Raw genomic sequence first — 13746 nt, 5'->3', positions numbered from 1 at the left:
CAACACGAAAAATTAACAGGAAAAAAATATGAAAAATTCACAAGTGCTCACTGACACCCCTGTCAAAGAACGCATTACTTCTAGGATAAAAGCTGAATCTGCCAGAAAAGGCCTAGTCCTGGAAAGGAAGTAAGTCAGAGAAGTGAAAAGGCTAAAAAGCAAAAGGCATGTTTCTCGTAACAAAAGCTGCAGTTGGAGTGACGATTCTGACGTAGATAATCCTGTATACAACAACTCTTCAGACTCCAGTACGGATGTTGAAGACGAGCCCCCTACCAGCAACTTCCAATTTGACACCGAGAAAGTCAAGGCAGGTGATTACATTCAGGTTGAGCTGAAGAGCAAAATGGAATCCTGTTCACTAGTGTCTTAAACAATTCATTTTGTAGTTTTTATACTGACCATATTTTTCTTAATTTTACAGCCGAACAGCAAGTGTTATGTTCCCCTAGCCACTTTTCTGTTTCTTTTGTCAGGTGGCCAAACGTAAGCCAGAGACGGCCAAACCAGTAATGGGGTGGCCCAGATTCGGCCTTCTTGACCACTTGAATAGAGAGGCATCCAGGTGGAAAAGTGGTGGTGTATTTCTAATTGTCGTTTTCAAGGATGGTATTGAATGAGTTACCTTTGCCTAACTCAACAACTTCTTATCACTTGAATCAATTCCTGGAAGATTAAAAAAGTCAAAACCTGCCGACCGTGGGCCAGTCTCCTATCTTTATATAGGACCAAAATCAATATTGAATATCAAAACGTAAATATTGATATTGGAAACGATATTTGGAAACTTCTACTTATTTCCAGCTTTTTCAACCATCTACCAGGTAACATCCAACAGAAAAATTCCAACATACGAAAAGTTCTCGTTAATATCTAGCGTAAACTTAAAGTTCAAGGGGGGGCAACTGCCATCCCCTGCCCCCTTCCCTCTGCCCATGTAGAAAATATATGACTTTCGATAATATTAGCTCTTAGAAAATGTTTAAGAAGTTTTTCATAATGAGACAGGAAGGTGTTCTACATATAGACCAACAGAACACGTGTTGCCTGATGAACCTGAGGTCCTTATGGGTAAATATGATTACCCGGCTTTAGGACAAACAAAGATAGGAATCATTTGAAGACATTTGAAGGCAGCAAATTACAGTAAGCTTTATGTTGATGATGTGCTAGCTCTATAGTCAGAATCAAGATCGTTTAGAGCCAACGGCTCACATGAATAAGGGTCATTGAGAAATGAATGATAGATCCGCTTTTGACTAATCAAAGCGATAAGATCTTAAGTTAAGATCTTGGTACTTTCTGCTCAGATTACCGTTTTTGCTTCGTCGAAGTGTTAAGATGTTGCAGCTCACTGCCAAATAGAGCATTGAATAGAGAACCATGATGGCAAACTCATTAAAGATCACTGATCAGAGTAGAATGTAGAATGATATTGCAAAAAACGGCCTAAGAAGCAAGATGAAAATCCCCAGGTTTTCATCGAAATTGTTTTCTGTAAAGAAATTACAGACCTTAGGACATTGATTTGCTAAAAAACCGGGCTATTATTTAGTACCCTGTCTCCTCTCATCACTTGTAACCTGGCTAAAAAATTTCGTTGTGCAGGTACGTCAGTAAGAATCTAAAAAAACAAACATAGGAGGCATTGACTGAACTGAAGCGTGTAGTGCCTCCTAGGGCAATATATGATTGTTTGTGTACAGACTAGCTCCTTAAGACTAGAATACAAGGACAATCTTTACTCCACATCAGGTATTTATATGATTCTCAGTTCGGATTTCCGCGTTATTCATGGCTCCAGAAAATTCACAAACAGAACTCAGTCAATAATTTTTATTAAGAAAATCACTGGCAAAACAGAATCACCTGGCAAGAAAAAACTTACTTAGAAATAGTGATAAATCACCAAGAGGGTGAAAAACCTGCCAGAAATGGGTTGTCTGATCCCAACTAAACATGGTGGGAGGTATAAGCTAGCTTCCTAATTATGCATATTGGGGATCAGTATTAATTAGTGACATAGGAAACCTATTTTTTCCTCCAGACATCCACCATAAGGACTGTTGAATCCAACCAAACCTTAAGGGAAATTAAGTACCCTATTATTTCCTTTTTGCGGGTTCGCATTCGATCTGACCTCTGTGTGGGGAAAGGCACTAAATTTATGTCATCACGACTTCTGCTAGGATGGGCTTTTGGATCTAACCAAAATTTATGAAAATTAAGAGCCAGTGTTTACTGGTGTGATTTGAGAGACCAGGCCCGATCCCACCTATGTGGGGAACGAGAGAGGGACACCTGGATTAATATTCTCAGCATGTCAATCAAAAGATACTGCTAAAACTTCTTATAAATTGAGAACAGATTCTGACTGGCTGAAGTTAATCCTAGCTTTGTTGGAATTCATGCTAAATCCCCGTAATTTATAATGCAGAAATTTCGTTGACCTGGTAAAATGTTTTTAACCTGTAAATTTAATCAGGGGTGGTGACCTGGGTTTTTTCTTACTTTTTTGTAATTCTTTTAAATTAATATGGCACTGTATTTTTGATAGATCCCATTTGCCAATCTGAATCTACAGAGGAGTAATATCTGCTCTACTAGACATTTTCGGTGTCGTTTCTGTGTTACAGCATTGTGGAAGCTTATTAAGATGGGTGTTGGATTTATTTGTTTTGCCTTGTTTTTTTCTCTTGTTATCTTGTTTTTCCGTCATTTTACATAGATGATTTAACTATTTTTTTTTTCCTTTTTCTTTTTTTGTTGATAAAGGCTCCCGGATGTGGCGCTGAAATATTTAGAATTTTTGTTTTTATTAATTAATGTGTTGTTTGTTCTTTCTCACTGCTTTGTTTAAATTAAACCAGTTTTTCTCGCTTAAATTTTAACTCCTATTATAAATGTACCTCCTCCACAGAAGGTATAAGGGGTCTCTGCAGAGGAATTGTAATCAAAAAAGTGTCTTTTGTGACTTGACATAAAGAATTCCTTATTAATTAGAAAACTAGTCACGAGGTCTACAAGGTCTCCTTTTCGATTCATCACTCATCCTGGTATACGACAGTCCTTTCACTTCCTGGCTAAAGGGCCAAGAAACGGAGAATAAACGCCGAGAACCATAATACCAAGATTCTGATAGTAATCACTTTCGGTTTTAATTGAATCTCAATCCCTTCACAATACAGTTTTGCATGCTCTTCATAATTAGCTTGAGCCATAACCTAGGTTAATCTGTTTTTAACTTAGTTAAACTTAGTTGTAAGATCCAATTATTCTTCCAATAATTCTGGACGGTTCTAGGCGTTCACCAAATTGAAATATTTCAACCAAATTGAAATATGGGTAAAGTTTAAAATTTTCATTAAAACTAATATCGAGAAAAAGAAAATAATTTAGTGCTGGAATTGAAAAATAAATTGGAAGAATCAGCGTAATGAAAAGGATGCATTGCATTTGGTATCCACAAAACGGCGCTCCTTTTACATACCTCTTTGACAAATTTTCAATAATTTTAATTTAATACATATATTTTCTTTTATCTGAGAAGTAGCAAGAATGGAAAACCTTACTCAGAGTTGTTTAGAATGTCAAAAGGGTAAGTGGTCAAGACCTCCTCCACATAAGGTATAAGGGGTCTTTGCAGGGTAATTGTAATAAAAAAAGTGTCTTTTGTGACTTGACATAAAAAAATTTCTTATTAATTAGAAAACTAGTCACGACGTCTGCAAGGTCTCCTTTTCGATTCACCACTCATCCTGATATACGACAGTCCTTTCCTTATGTTATTTCTCAAATTATTGATAGGCTGACTCTTCGTGGGTAGCTAAAGGACACTGTATTCGGGCCAATGGCTTATAGGTTATTAGGTAATTTTCTTTTGTATACGACAAGCTTTCAAGTAATGATTTTGTAAAATCTGTAATTTTACTATCTTAAGGAATATATAAGTGCCGGTTCTAGGCCTTGACAGGGAGGCTGGCAGCTGCCATCTCCCCAGTTTTTCGGACACTTGACATAAAATTCCTTTTGTTTTATAAAAAAGGTATACTTTGGTATGCCTTGCACCCCCCCCCCCCCCAGATTCTGAAGCCTTAAACCGCTACTGGAATATATTAAATAAAAAATATTTTTTTCAACTGAAAGTAAGAAGCTACATTAAAAATTAAAACGAACAGAAATTATTACGTATATGAGGGGTGTCGCCCCCTCGTCAATACTTTGGTCTTTACGCTAAGGTTCGATTTTTTTTTTAATTCTTTGAAAATGACCCCTGAATCACAATGGCCGTTTAATTAGAATAAATAGCTCTTTTGAAATTACTAAAAATACTTTAGTGTAAAGAGCAAGGTATTGCCGAATGGGCGAACCCCTTCATATACGTAATAATTTCTATTCATTTTAAGTTTTAATGTAGCTCCTTACTTTTAACTAAAAAAACTTGTTTTTTTTATTTAATTTCTGATTTTTTAAAAATGATTCTGGGAAATTCAGCGCCCCTTTCATGGATATTCTCTTTCCCCATAAAAATTCCTCCCTGGAAAGATCCTCCCACGTAATCCCCCGCCGACCCCCCACACGAAAATATACCCCCTGGAAACGGCTGTATACTTCCCAATAACCAATACTATATGTAAACAATGGGCAAAGTTCATAACTTGCAGCCCTTCCCCCGGGGTTTGTGGGGGGTTAAGTCGTCCTCAAAGACATAGATATTAGATTTTTCGACTATACTAAACAAAATGGTTATCTCAAAATTTTGATCCGGTGATTTTGGGAAAAAACGGGCGTCGGAGAGGGCCTACTTGCCCTCAAACTTTTTTGGTCACTTAAAAGGACACTAGAACTTTTAATTTCCGTTTGAAAGAGCCCTCTCGCAAAATTCTAGAACCACTGGGTTGATACGATCACCCCTGGAAAAAAAAAATAAATAATCACGCATCCGTGATCTTTCTTCTGGCAAAAAATACAAAATTCCACATTTTTGGAGACAGGAGTTGGAAACTTCTACAGCAGGGTTTTCTGATACGCTGAATCTAATGGTGTTATTTCGTTAAGATTCTATGACTTTTAGGGGTGTTCCTTTTGTCGAAAATAAGGCAAATTTTCTCAGGCTCGTAACTTTTGATGGATAGGACTAAACTTGATAAAACTTATATATTTGAAATCAGCATAAAAATACAATTGCTTTGGATGTATCTATTGGTATCAAAATTCCGTTTTTTAGAGTTTCGGTTACTATTGAGCCGGGTCGCTTCTTACTTACAGTTCGTTACCACGAACTGTTTGATTATTGCGAGGATTGTTTGTTGTTTGTAGCTGCCCGTTCAAGCCATAAGATTTATGGCAAATTTATTTTTGCTATAATAAACATTCACGCCCCGTTTAAAATACCAATAATGCAGACTCTCTATGCCCACTGGAGCAGAAGGAAGGGGGCGTGTAACTAAGGAATAACTGATTTTTCTCGTTTGAGATCAAGTCGTGAATGCCGTAAACTATATAACAGATATTGAGACCACTTTTCTCAAATAAAATGTTTTAATTCGACAATATAATAAACTTAAATTAAAATATCAGTGAGTCAGTTTCTGCCCAACTGCTGGCGTAGAGGGTACAGTTACTTGATTGAAAAGTTGATTTTTTATCACTTGTGACATTAAACCATGAATGACCTCAATTGTGGCTTTGGAGCAGTCTCGTTTAGCTTTGGCCAACTTATCTTCCACTTTTTTGTCACTTTCTGAAGGCAGAAATAAAACTGAAGTTTTCCCAATAGATGAGTCTGCCTGTTCTAGTTTTTCGGATAAATCGTTTATCTGACCAGTAGTGTAGTCGGCATTCTGTAAAGAAATAAAGAATTATACCCGAGCCTTGCCATAAAATCTGTTTAAATAGATACCAACATTATTAAATGATATGTTTTTTTCTCTTGATTTTAACGTCGCATTTGTGCTACAGAAGCGGGAAATTGAAATGGCAAGAAATCGGCATGAAAAACCTAAATCAACACTTAAGTGTTCCTGGGTATTATCTGGTAAAATTATGCCTTTATACAGTCACCAGATTGATCATAGAGATAAGTAAAACGGATCTCTAGCTTCCAGAGATTTTAAAAACTGTGACAACTCTGATTTGCCAATCATAAAGTTTACACTAGAAAGTTTGAAAAATTACGAACGGTCACTGCATCGAACAAACAAAAAACAACGTAAAATGACAAAAAACAATAAGAAGAAACATATATGCAGTCAAGCGTAAAATCATCCCCATGAATTTTAGCCATATTAATGTGTAAATAAATTTTATCCATAAGTTTGGCTATAGGCATTAGTTAAAAGATGGAAACACTACTCTATGTTAGTGTCTTAGCTACAAAAGCTACAAAATGCCATTTAGATTTGTGTTTTTTATTCAGTAACCCTTTCACCGTTACTGAGAAAGGGTCGTCCAATTTTAGTTTTGTGTTTTTATTTTAAGATTAATTTTTTATATTTTTATAAGTTTTCTTCTGCACTGAGGACGGTCAAGCGGAGTTCTTGACCGAAATATTTGCATAATTTTTCAATTTTTTCACTGGCTGTTAAGTGTCCTCGTTCGAGACTTTATGTTTTTTTTTGTCTTACCTACATATGTATAATCATACATTCTATAACCATACGATCACAGTGACTATAATGTGGCCGCATAACTCTGGGTTCACACACCGCTGCTACCTTTTGTCGTTATTATCTTCAATTTTTGAAAGTAAAAAACTGCGATTTTTCACGAGAGAATGCTTTCGAGTTCACACCAATTTTTTGTAGCAGCTTTTGAGGGTGGCGGCAAATCTAGTATTCCCTTAGTTCCGTCATTTATCATTAGGTAGCCCTCGCTAATATACTAGGCTAGTCTATTTTCTGCTTTCCAGTCCTAGAAAATCTTCATCAAATACTGTGAGTGTATGATTACAAAATGTAAAATTACAAATCTATCCTAGCGCTAATTTCCAGTCTAGTGCTACGGTACCGGATATTTTCTAACTCTTTCTAATAATTCCCAATCTTCATTTTTGGACAATTTAGCTTTCATATAAGCTTTTCTGTAGCTTGAATTTACAACTTATCGTTGAAGTTGACATTAAATACAGTTTGACATATTTTGCAAATATTGTCAAAACGCAAAACTTGGTACAAGTCGAATCGATAATCGCCATAAAGAACGAACATTGCATGCATATCAAGAAAGCTTATGAGCATGAGCAAGTAAGCGAGCACTGAGCATGAGCACTTGTGTAATAAGCGTGCTATTAGATATTACTCCTTCAAATATTATTTTTTTAAAATTGAGATCTTTAGAAATAGATAATCTTTTAAATATTATAAAAGAAATAAAAAAAATAAGAAAGATAAAGAAGATAAAAAAAAATAAAGAAAGAAAAAAAATAAAGAAAATAAAGAAAGAAATAAAATTAATCATTAAATAAAAGATTAAAGATAATCTTTTAAATATTAAATATATATTTTTTTAAGTATTAGTAGTACTCTTTTAAATATTTCATTAAAGGGTCTATTTTAGTCAAACAGTTTGAACTAAAACAGTAATGACTAAGAATAAAATATCATGGTGCTCAAAACGAAAGGGCATATCCACATTGTCATACTTTCAGAGGTGAACAAAGAATAAGTTGTTGAAACTGTCTTTTCTTCTCTAATGTTAAATCCTGACAGGAGACAGTAAGTTTTAGCACGGAAACACACCACCAAGCGATATCACAATGCGAACTGTGACGAGTGTGGCTAATTCAAAACGAAAATCTCCGAGAAAAATGACTGCTTTGGATATAAACCAGACTCGCCATCCAAACGCAATAGTACCCTTTAACCAGAATATAAACATGATGCTTTTATCTGTTTTAACAATTTTTTCCCGGCGAGAGAAACATGACCAGAGGTCAACCGAATATTCGCCAGAATAAAGGCACTGTTCATCGGGCGACGTGAAATCTGGCTGCCAAGCGGAATTCAACTCCTGTCAAAATCTATCTAAATAGGTGAATATACTCAGTGAATTTCAAGACTAAAAGACAAAGTTTTTGGAAATACAGCTTTTACCTTTTGAGGGGTAGGTTAATCCATCAAAAGGGGTAACTAAGGTCGTTCAGATGCCGCTAATGCAAATAGTGTAATACTACGCCACCTTGGGCAAAACAGCGCAAGCTCCTCCTGATTCAAATCAAAGTTTCACTCTTCCCGTGAACTTCCCACCCCCTTTAAATATTTTCTTATGACCTCTTTCTGCCCCATTTGAGACCTACAGTCCTACAGTTTGTTTGACTCAGCTTGATTATCAAAAAGCCCAATTTCCGGCAAGCAATCATCCTCCATTCGTGAAATGTGGTATAACTATCTTAACCTTTCTTTCACTATAGGTTGTGGAATTGAACAAGATAATCGTTCAGTTGAGTACATAGCAGATAAATTTTATTTTATTTAGTAATGATTTATGCTTTCAAAGTAAAACATGGCTTTTCTATCAAACAGTTCGTGGTTAACCAACTGTAAGTAGGGAGCGACCCGGCTCAATGGTAACCCAAACTCTAGAAAACCGGATTTTGTACAAATAGATACATCAAAAGAATTAAAATTTATTGCTGATTTCAAATATATATGTGTCATCAAGTTTAGTCCTACCCATCAAAAGTTACGCGACTGAGAAAATTTGGCTGATTTTCGAAAAAAGGGGGAAACACCCCCTAAAAGTTATAGAACCTTAATGAAAATCCCACCATCATATTCAGCGTATCAGACAACCCTACTGTAGAGGTTTCAAGCTCCTATCTACAAAAATTTTGAATTTTGAATTTTTTGCCAGAAGAAAGATCACGGATGCGTGTTTATTTATTTTTTTTTTTTTTTTTCAGGGTGATCGTATCCACCCAGTGGTCCTACAATATCGTGGGTGGGCTCATTGGAACGGAAATTAAAAGTTCTAGTGACCTTTTTAAGTAACCAAAAAATGGAGAGCAACTAGGCCCCCTCCAACGCACATTTCTTTCCCAAAGTCACCCGATCAAAATTTTGAGATTGCCATTTTGTTCAGCATGATCGAAATTATGATAACTATGCATTTTAGGATGACTTAATTCCCCGAAGTCCCCGGGGGGAGGGCTGAAAGTTATGAACTTTACCCAAAGTTAACATATGGTATTGGTTATTGGGAAGTATAAAGACATTTTCAGGGGGGATTTTTTCTGGTAGTGGGGTGGGGGGGGGCCGGGGGTTATTTGGGAGGATCTTTCCATGAAGGAAGTGTCATGGGGGAAGCGACATTGCTATGAAGGGGGCGCCAGATTTCCCAGCATCCTTTAGAAAAAAGTCCAGAAATTAAATTAAAAAAAAAAGTTTTTTAACTGAAAGTAAGGAGCAACATCACAACTTAAAACGAACAGAAAATATTACGTATATGATTGGGTTCACCCCCTAGTCAATGCCTCGCTCTTTAAGCCAAAGATGTTTTAGTACTTTCATAAGAGCTATTTATTCTAATTTACGGCCTTTGTGATTAAGGGTCATTTTTAAAGAACTGGAACAAAATTCGAAATTTAGCTTAAAGAGCAAGGTATTGACTAGGGAGCGAACCCCCTAATATACGTATTAAGAATATATGAATATAGAATTTCGTTAGTAAGTTAATTCGTAAGATACGTATATTTATTGCTAATAAAAACGTAAATAAAATCAAACAAGTTTCGAGAAAGCCATTTAACCAAATAAAAGTAAAATTAATGTGCAAATTTTGTTTTAATTATTCATGTACGGTTAGCCAATATCAAAACCTGTATTAATTCAAAAACGTTCAAAAATTAAATAAAAAAACAAGTTTTTTTTTAACTGAAAGTAAGGAACGACGTTAAAACTTAAAACGAACAGAAATTGTTCCGTATATGAAAGGGGCTGTCCCCTCCTCAACACCTCGCTCTTCACGTTAAAGTTTGACGTTCTCAAAACTCTATTTTTTTTTAAACAATACAAAAAATAGCGTAAAGAGCGAGGCGTTGAGGAGGGGACAGCCCCTTTCATATACGGAAAAATTTCTGTTCGTTTTAAGTTTTAACGTCGTTTCTTACGTTAAGTTAAAAAAAACTTTTTTTTTATTTAATTTAGAAATAAAGCGGATCTCCTTCTTTTTCGGGAATCAAAAAGATAAGGTATTAGTAAAATAGTAGAAAATTGTTATCGCAAATAATAAGAAATTATATTTTTCAGTGATAAATTTTTATTTGTATAGTCTGCGGTTGTGATTCCCAACGTTGGGCACAGGCCCCACCGGTGGGGAATGGCACTATTTTAGCGGGTCATGCCGGAAGTCACACTCCGGCTGACTATACTCTAGAGCCTAGTGATAACTTTTTTTTGCGTCTTCATAAAAACTCAATTGGTGCTTGAGACAAAATTGAGAAGATCAAAATCGAAAAAAAAACAACTTTGTCATGAATAGCATAAAAACACCTAGCTGGATATTGATAAAAAAAAAAGAAAATCAAAAACCCAAAATCATTATTCAATTTTTATGTTCTCCAGTAAAATTGATGCCTGTAACATGCATCCTTTTGATTTTCCCTTCCCGAAACTATATTCCAAAAAGTTTTAAAATAAAAATCGAAAAGTCAAATCATTAAAGAAGTTGACAGTTCCATGGCAGGCTAATCGATATTTTCAGATTGTCCCTGAAAAAGACCTTAAGCAATACCTAATATTTAGCTACTATTCTAGAGAGAGAAGACTTACTTTTAGAGAGCCAGGTGAACTCAATCTGTTTACAACCTAACAATCAGCGAAAATTAGTAATTCAAAATATGTGACATTTTGTCAAACCGAGACTTATAATTCATCCTCTTTGACACGGAACGTTTTATAGAAATTTTATTTTAATCGTTGAAATTTTATTTTCTAAAATGCGTTTCATCCTGTTTTGTGAGTGGCAAAAATAGTTAGAAACTAGAATTTACAATATTCAAATTTATTGGCTATATTTTGAAACGTATAAAACCTTCTTGGAAAAACTAAACCGTTCTTAAAAATACCGAAAATTCAACGGATTTTCAAATTTTTGTGCTTCCCTGCCCAATCTAAGTCATGCGACATACCTCTTTTTGAATTAATCCAGCCAATCTTACGTTTGAGCAAAATTTTCAAATAAATTCTAAGTAAAATCGCTGATAAATTGAAAATTATATTTTTTTTCTCTCAGATCCATGGGAAAGAGCGTAAATAAACTCACTGTTAGAAGGCTAGATGACCTCAAGGAGCTCAACCAATATTTATTACACATTGAGTCTCAGATCCATGAGAAAAACCGTAAATAATATCAAACATTGAGTCGTTATTCCACAGACGAGAAAAAAATAAAACAAAAAACTTACGGTTAGAAGATTAGATGAACTCAAGGTGTTCACCGAATATTTATTATACACTGAGTCTCAGATCCACGAGAAAGACCGTAAATAACATCAAACATTGAGTCGTTATTCCAGAGACGAAAAAAACAAAACAAAAAAACTTACGGTTAGAAGACTAGATGAGCTCAAGGTGTTCACCCAATATTTATTCCATAGTGAGTCAAGGAGACGGCGATCCAGAGCTGATTTGAAATAAGTCACATCCAATGAATAGTATTGCTTAGCATGAACCCCAAAATCTTCAATTTTATTCAACGGGATGTTCTGATACTCAGAAGGCTCCTCATTTGGTGGTCGGTAGCCCTTAGAATAGCAAGCTATTAAAATACTATCACAATACATTAATAAAAATTAAAAAAAAAATAACATTCTAGGCATCAAAACCTTTTTCCAATAATTTTAAAAATACGTCAATTTTGTGGTACGGAAAAAGTACACATAGTTTCATTAAAAAGCCTGGTAATTATGCAATCATGCTTTTCATTATCTTAGTAGCTATATTTTACAGTTGCTATATATTTAATATTGTTATTGCATTCTATTTTATTCTATTATTAATATTATTTGACTCTTGCATTTGTATTTATATTACATCCAATTGTATTCACATTATTTATTTTTATTTATATTATTCCATTATTTATACATTTTATATTATTACCTCATTTTAGTTACATTACAATATTTATCTTGTATTATTGTTACAAGATTTTACAGTATGTATATATCTCATATTATTATTCAATATTATTATTCTGTCCTATGTACTGGCAACACCAATGATGTTGCCAGTCCCTCTATTATCTTTAACCCCCTTTCTTTAGCAAAATAAGATTGTTTTACCCTTTCATTACTTAGATGATTTAATGTATTTCTACAGCCAATAAGATTATTATAGCTACAAAAATAATAATCTTTAAAATAATTACATTACATTACAATATTTATCTTGTATTATTGTTACAAGATTTTACTGTGTGTATGTATCTCATATTATTATTCAATATTATTATTCTGTCCTATGTACTGGCAACACCAATGATGTTGCCAGTCCCTCTCTTATCTTTAACCCCTTTTCTTTAGCAAAATAAGATTGTTTTACCCTTCCATTACTTAGATGATTTAATGTATTTCTACAGCCAATAAGATTATTATAGCTACAAAAATAATAATCTTTAAAATAATTACATTACATTACAATATTTATCTTGTATTATTGTTACAAGATTTTACTGTATGTATACATCTCATATTATTATTCAATATTATTATTCTGTCCTATGTTTCCATCTTACTGTTTATTTTACGTTACTATTTCAGTTACGCCCTCTGACTGATAGTGTCACCAACGATGTTGTCAGTCCCTCTCTTATCTTTAACCCCTTTTCTTTAGCAAAATAAGATTGTTTTACCCTTTCATTACTTAGATGATTTAATGTATTTCTGCAGCCAATAAGATTATTATAGCTACAAAAATAATAATCTTTAAAATAGTTACATTACATTACAATATTTATCTTGTATTATTGTTACAAGATTTTACTGTGTGTATGTATCTCATATTATTATTCAATATTATTATTCTGTCCTATGTTTCCATCTTACTGTTTATTTTACGTTACTATTTCAGTTACGCCCTCTGACTGATAGTGTCACCAACGATGTTGTCAGTCCCTCTCTTATCTTTAACCCCTTTTCTTTAGCAAAATAAGATTGTTATACCCTTTCATTACTTAGATAAGTTAATGTATTTCTACAGCCAATAAGATTATTATAGCTACAAAAATAATAATCTTTAAAATAATTACATTACATTACAATATTTATCTTGTATTATTGTTACAAGATTTTACTGTGTGTATGTATCTCATATTATTATTCAATATTATTATTCTGTCCTATGTTTCCATCTTACTGTTTATTTTACGTTACTATTTCAGTTACGCCCTCTGACTGATAGTGTCACCAACGGTGTTGTCAGTCCCTCTCTTATCTTTAACCCCTTTTCTTTAGCAAAATAAGATTGTTTTACCCTTTCATTACTTAGATGATTTAATGTATTTCTGCAGCCAATAAGATTATTATAGCTACAAAAATAATAATCTTTAAAATAGTTGCATTACATTACAATATTTATCTTGTATTATTGTTACAAGATTTTACTGTGTGTATGTATCTCATATTATTATTCAATATTATTATTCTGTCCTATGTTTCCATCTTACTGTTTATTTTACGTTACTATTTCAGTTACGCCCTCTGACTGATAGTGTCACCAACGATGTTGTCAGTCCCTCTCTTATCTT

General features: G+C 34.0%; 1 protein-coding gene across 1 annotated transcript in view; it reads right to left on the bottom strand.

Moving 5' to 3' along the window:
- Window positions 1–5528: 5528 nt before the first annotated feature.
- CSN5 (COP9 signalosome subunit 5) overlaps window positions 5529–13746 on the bottom strand; it is a 32745-nt gene continuing 24527 nt past the window's right edge. The window contains exons 5-6 of the mRNA XM_089097094.1: window positions 11546–11743; window positions 5529–5843 (exon numbers count right to left, since the gene is read on the bottom strand). Of these exons, the coding sequence (XP_088953220.1) occupies window positions 5577–5843; window positions 11546–11743 (465 nt within the window). The 3' untranslated portion in view covers window positions 5529–5576. The remainder of the gene's footprint in view (window positions 5844–11545; window positions 11744–13746) is intronic.

Source organism: Artemia sp. Qi Xiang Cuo, chromosome 11 (assembly GCF_049724085.1).
Source record: "Artemia sp. Qi Xiang Cuo chromosome 11, ASM4972408v1, whole genome shotgun sequence".
In the NCBI taxonomy this organism is placed as follows: domain Eukaryota; kingdom Metazoa; phylum Arthropoda; class Branchiopoda; order Anostraca; family Artemiidae; genus Artemia; species Artemia sp. Qi Xiang Cuo.
This window is presented reverse-complemented; position numbering and strand designations above follow the sequence as displayed.